General features: G+C 43.1%; 1 protein-coding gene across 1 annotated transcript in view; it reads right to left on the bottom strand.

The window, feature by feature from the left end:
* Positions 1 to 1,927: 1,927 nt before the first annotated feature.
* The window catches only part of LOC143018884 (uncharacterized), a 188,474-nt gene continuing 184,043 nt past the window's right edge, over positions 1,928 to 6,358 (bottom strand). Inside the window, exon 3 of the mRNA XM_076174445.1 lies at positions 1,928 to 2,064. Coding sequence (XP_076030560.1) covers positions 2,002 to 2,064 — 63 coding nt within the window. The 3' untranslated portion in view covers positions 1,928 to 2,001. The remainder of the gene's footprint in view (positions 2,065 to 6,358) is intronic.

The raw sequence follows: 6,358 nt of genomic DNA on the forward strand, positions 1-6,358 counted from the left end.
GTGCCGGGCAACTTGAGGACCTCCCCTCCCCTCGCTCCCCCTCCCCTCTGCGCCTCTGCCCTCACAGCCAACGCTGCTAGTTGTAGTGAGGCTAGTGAGGCTGAAGGTGACGGAGGCTGGCTACGTGGGGGTGAGGGAGTGGGAGGGAGGGATTTTTGTTTTTTAATCAAGACTCTCTTACTTCATCACATCGCCCCACCCCCCTCGACCTGGGCTGCGTTTTCCTGGCGGCCGCGCCCTGTGGGGCTGTGCTCATAGGGTCCTGACGGACTACAAATGATGAGAACGGTGGGTTGGGTTGGCATTGGTTAAAGAGGTCGCCGTAGGACTTCTTTTGCTGCAGCCAGCAGCCCTCCATTGCCCCTCCCCCCCTCCCGTCAGCGCCTCCCTCGAACTGGCGCTATTCCTTCTAGGATTTGTTTTGGTGAAACCCCGCGGCGATGGCCTCGACGAAGTTTTTTTTTTTCTTTTTTTTTTCTTCTTCTTTTTTTCATATCGCGTGGGCACTATTCTCCTTTCGCCCCTTGTGCTTTCGTCTTGTCCTTCATGTTCGGGCGACAGAATCTCCCCCTCTCTTCTTCTGCTTCCTCCTCAGGGAGCTCTTCCGTCTGGAATGGGCTCCCCCCCTCCCTCCCTTCTCCTTCTTCTTCTTCTTCTTCTTCTTCTTCGTCGCCGTCCGACCAACCTTGGCTCCTTGCGTGCTGCTTAGAATCGACGGGACGTTTCTGAGTTGGGACAGGATCCCGTGACATAGGAGCTGGCTGCTTCGCGCGAGCTGCGTCAGGGTAGGACCTCCTGGACTGCTTTTGGAGGATAAGGAGCCCGCCCTTCGGCTGCCTGCACCAAAGCTTCGTGGCTCTACCCACGTCCCCTGGAGGCCTTCTTCCTCGTGGCCAAACTTCTTCGTTTTATTTTATTTTTTTTTAACTTTCTTTCTCTTGTTTTTTTTTTATTTCTTTATATATATATATATACATATATATATATTCTGAACATCGGAGACTCCTTGGATGAGTTCAGTGCCGTTCCCAGTGATTTGGGGGATGTTGATGATGGATTAACTCGTCACCGGCTAGCGAGTTTGATGTCTCTGTGCCTCCTGCTGGTGTGGGGGGAGTTCCTTTACTGATCGAGGGGCACCACCAGTGTCGTACAGGCACCAGAAGCCGTTGTACCGGTTTCGAGCGCCGTGACACCGGTGGAGGTTAGTATTTGTGGTCTCTGACATCCTCTCTGCTGGGTGGAGAGAGAGAAGAAAAAAAAAAATCGATTTGGGGGCGGAAAGGGTGCCACAGCCGTTACCCCACATTGGAGTCAGGTCATCTGGAAGGATGTTCCGGTGAGGCCGGAGCGTTAAGTAGACATGTCCGGGGAAGGGTCCCGGGAACTCTCAACCCCCCGGAGCCGGCCGGTGAATAGGGGACTAGAGGAAAGTTAATAAAGGTGCACAGTCCGGAACTGACCGTTGTAGACACACCGTCCGGAAGTGGAGTGGGGTCGTCCCGAAGTGGAATGAAGTGCATAATCCAGAATTGGTCGTCAAAAAGTGCTCGATCTGGAAAGAGTAGTGGTGACCCGGAACAGGCAAATATAATCCCCGATCCCAAGACGGTTGTTAAAGTAGATTCACCAGAACATTGCGTCGAAGTTGCCGACCAGTGCAGACTTCCCAGAAGGAAAACTGCCTCGACGATGAAGACGACGACGACGACGACGACGCTGACGACGCTGACGACGCTGACGCTGAAGACGTTGACGTTGTTGACGACGTTGACGTTGACGTTGACGTTGACGACGACGACGGCGACGACGACGACGGAGAAGGTGTTATCGGCGTTTGTTGTTGTTGTGCAAGAAGTGGCATGGATGACGAAGGCCGTGACGAGCGGATGTCGAATGGGATATAAGACGCGGCAGGGGAGCTTCCGGTATTGAAGTAGGTGGTGAAGTTGATGCGCCAACTCAAGGGGCACGTGGTAGGCGCTGGCGTGGCCGCGTCCATCACTTGCCTCCCTTCATCCAGCGGATGATGGCATCAGCCACCACGTCCAAATGGGCTTTGGTCTGCGGGAGGAGAACGAGAGAATACCTGGGTTACTTTTGGATCAGGAAAGATACTATTGAGTTTATAGGGACTGTATATATACCTTGGACAAAATGTTGTGGCACATTTGTAAAAATAATCACGAAGAACCCACAGACGGAATAAAAGGAAACTTAGAAGAAAGTATAACTTCTATATTTCGGCTAATAGCTATAGCCCTCTTCAGGAAAGTACAGGTTATAAGAAACGATCGAGACATAAATACAATTGAGATGTGAGTGGAAGGGGAACAGGCATAGCTAGACACAAGACATTCTCTCCATTCTGACTCCGCACTGCGCGATGGAATGTCTTGTTCTAGCTATGCCTGTTCCTCTTCCACTCGCATCTCAATTGTATTTATGTTTCTATCATTTCTTGTAACCTGTACTTTCCTGAAGAGGGCTATAACTATTAGACGAAATATAGAAGTTATACTTTCTTCTAATTTTCATTTTATTCCGCCTGTGAGTTCTTTGTGAATATATATATATATATATATATATATATATATATATATATATATATATATATTATATATATATATATATAATACATAATATATTTGCAAATTGGAGTACATGGGTTATCAAGAGAAATAGGATGATCATATATTGGTTGTTTTTTCTGTAAGAGAACATTAAAGAAAATAAATAATAATTTTGAGTTCAAATGGCTTTTGATTCATAGGAATATGATAAAGAAAATGTGAATAAAGTAAAAAAGCTGATATTGTTTTGGATGGTAATCAGTTTTATATAAATATTTTTTTATTTGTTTTAAGAGATCTGTTTTTTTGAAAGGACTTAATTTTTCTAAAGCAAATCATCGGAGATGATGAGAATGAAAATATCTAAATTTCTAAATATATTTCTTTAATTTATAAAACTATCGTAAGCAAATGATAATAGCATCATCTTGTAAAGATCTATTTTTTTTATAAGAATTTAATTATTTTACAACACATTACTGAAGACGATGAAAAACAAGAAACCTAAGTTTTTAAATCTCTCTCTCTCTCTCTCTCTCTCTCTCTCTCTCTCTCTCTCTCTCTCTCTCTCTCTCTCTCTCTCTTTCTCTCTTTCTCTCTTTTCATAAAACCACCGGAAACAAATAATGGTAACATTATTTTATTTCAAACTGATCCCTCGAGAGAATGATTTTTGCTATATAATCTTTTCCTCCTGCTTCCATCCCACAAGCCTCGTTCACACAGGGCAAGTTGAAAGGCAAGTCAAGTGAGCAAGTTACTTGAACTGGAGAGGAAAGTGAGCAAGTACATGTTCACACAGGCCACTTGCCTCTGATTTAGACTGTGTGAACATGAACTTGCTCGCTTTCCTCTCTAGTTTATATAATTTGCTCACTTGACTTGCCTCACAACTTGACTCGTGTAAACGAGGCTTCTTGGATATTGGAGGAGAGGGCGATAACACAATCTTAAGATAAAGAAGTTAGATTAGGTTTAAGATGTTCTTAAATATCAGAAGGCACAGGACGTACCAACACTGTTTGTATAAGACGTGAATATTATTAATTGTTTTCGATCAAACTTTTTAATCGAATTTTTTTTTGGCTCTAATGGACTTTTTGATCGTTTGGGAAAAACAAATGTAATAATGTTTACATTAGTGTATAGACAAGCTGCTTGACATCGACAAGATTTCCACATTATCATGTCTGCCTTCTCTTTTCATTTCTATTTCCAGTCAGACTACTCTCATTGGTGAAGTCGATTTACACATACACACACACACACACACACACACACACACACACACACACACACACACACACACACACACACACAGACAGACAGACAGACACACACACACACACACACACACACACACACACACACACACACACACACACACACACACACACACACACACACACACACACACACACACACACACACAAGAGAGAGAGAGAGAGAGAGAGAGAGAGAGAGAGAGAGAGAGAGAGAGAGAGAGAGAGAGAGAGAGAGAGAGAGAGAGAGAGAGAGAGAGAGAGAATGAGAGAGAGAGAGAGAGAAAGAGAGAGAGATACTCGTAGAAAAAAAGCTCGGTTTAATATGCCAAGAGTTTCAGGTGCCTTCTTAATATTACCACCTCCGCTTTATTTCTTCTGCTCCTATTCCTCGTCCTTCGAACTCCTTCCAGTTCTCTTCGGGTCCGTCAGACATCCTTTCCCTGATCAGAAGCTTAAGAGAACCCTTAAAAGGGCTCTTAGCCCTTAACTTCACGTAAGCGGTTCTTCTTTACGTTCTCGAAAGAACTTAATCGTATCTTAGAAGAAAAACAGATCAGTCTTCCCACGCTCTCTGTACTTGTTCATCCTCTCTCACGCTGTTCTTTATGTCCCTCTTCTTTTCCACCTCCTCTTCCTCCTCCACTTTCTTCTTCTTCTTCTCCTCCTCCTCCTTTTCTTCTTCTCATTCCGTTCATCGTTCTCCTCCTCATATTCTTCTTCATTCTTGTTTTGATTCTTCACTGCTTCTGACACTAGTTATTCCTACTCTTCCTCCTCCTCCTCCTCCTCCTCTTCTTCCTCTTTTTTCTCCTCCTCATTTCCATCATCATTCTCCTCCTCATACTCTTCTTCATTCTTGTTTCAATGCCTCACTGCTTTCTACACCATTTCTACTCCTCCTCCTCCTCCTCTTCCTTCTCCTCCTTCTCCACCTCTTCCTTCTCCTCCTCCCCCTTCTTATCTTCCTCTTTTTATTCCTCTTTTTTCTTCTCCTTCTAGTTCCCATCATCTTTCTCCTCTTCATATTCTTCTTCATTCTTCTTTTGATTCTTCACTGCTTCCTACATTAGCTATATCTACTCCTTCTCCTCCTTCTCCTCCTCTTCTTCTCATTCCCTTCATCATTCTCCTCCTCATACTCTTCTTCATTCTTGCTTTGACTCTTCACTGCTCTCTATTCCATCTATTTCTTCTCCGGATCTTCCCCTCTGTAGCTCCTCTTACTCTTTTTCTTTATCGTACTCTTTATTCACCTTCAGTACTTTCTCTCTAATTTTCACGACCGAATTTCTCCGTCTCTCTTTCCCAATTCTTCGTCTATCTTCCCATTTCCTCCCAAAGATCTATTCACTAAATGCTTACTCCCTCTTCCTCCCTTTCTTCCCATCCCCCTAATCCCCCCACCTAATCCCCTAAACTGAAACTTATTTCTTTTTTACCTCCCTCCCCTCCCCTTTCCTGACTCTAACTCGCTGGCCGAGCGGATTAGAGCGTCGCCACTTGTGGCGGCGGTCGATGTGACGGCGATTCGTACCATGACGCCAGCGAGTTGGACCAAGGGTATGGTTCATTAAATTCCACGCTACAAAGTCCTCTGTAAGAGGCATCGTCCTAGCCTCCTGATAGTGGGAGTTTGCGACATTAAACTGAATCTTAAAATGGTGACCTTAATTGAATTTACATTTGACCTTCTTTGACCTTTGCTTGATCTTTCTCTCTCTTTCCGTCCTGTGTAACCAATACCCCTCCCAAGCAATCTCACTTGAGAACAGAAACACATAAGAAAGAAGGAGACTGCAAGAAAACACAAAACCTACACTAGGCAGCTCCATGTCCTTTACCATCTGTCGTCCCTATCCATAACCTTAACTAACCTTCTTTTAAAAACAACCAATTATTTCAGCGCTCACTAACTACGTGGTTACTAAGTCTATTCCATTCGTTAACAACCCTTTAGGTAAATCAGTTTATGTCTATTTCCTCCTTAAACTTAAATTTGTCCATTTCGGCTCTCCTAATTCAAAACCTAAAAAAACAAAAACTCGTTTTCTTTTCTTGGTTTCTTTTCGTGTCTCCTAAACACCCCCGACTTCCGTTTTCTTTAAATCCTAGTCTCGTTTTCTTCTAATCCGCGTCTTTCGTTGTGGAGGAAAGAAACGACCTCCAACACTGGTCGTAAGAAAATCATCTAATTTCCATGGGTGAAAAGACATTTCGAAGCTTGTTTTATCATTCATATATATGTATATATATATATATATATATATATATATATATATATATATATATATATATATATATATATATATATATATATATATATATATATATATTATCTTGATGGCACAACCGGCTAAGTCACTAGCACTTATCACGTGCTAGCCCAGGTTCGAATCCTTGGCCGTACCTCGTTTTAATTTCTGCATATTGGCCTCCTTGAGTCTCTCTCAATGTTGATGGCTTAGAATTAAAGTGTATTGTGGTCGATAGAAATATATATATGTATATAAATAGATATAT

Source organism: Oratosquilla oratoria, chromosome 36 (genome assembly GCF_046742065.1).
Source record: "Oratosquilla oratoria isolate Oo_2021 chromosome 36, ASM4674206v1, whole genome shotgun sequence".
Classification (NCBI taxonomy): domain Eukaryota; kingdom Metazoa; phylum Arthropoda; class Malacostraca; order Stomatopoda; family Squillidae; genus Oratosquilla; species Oratosquilla oratoria.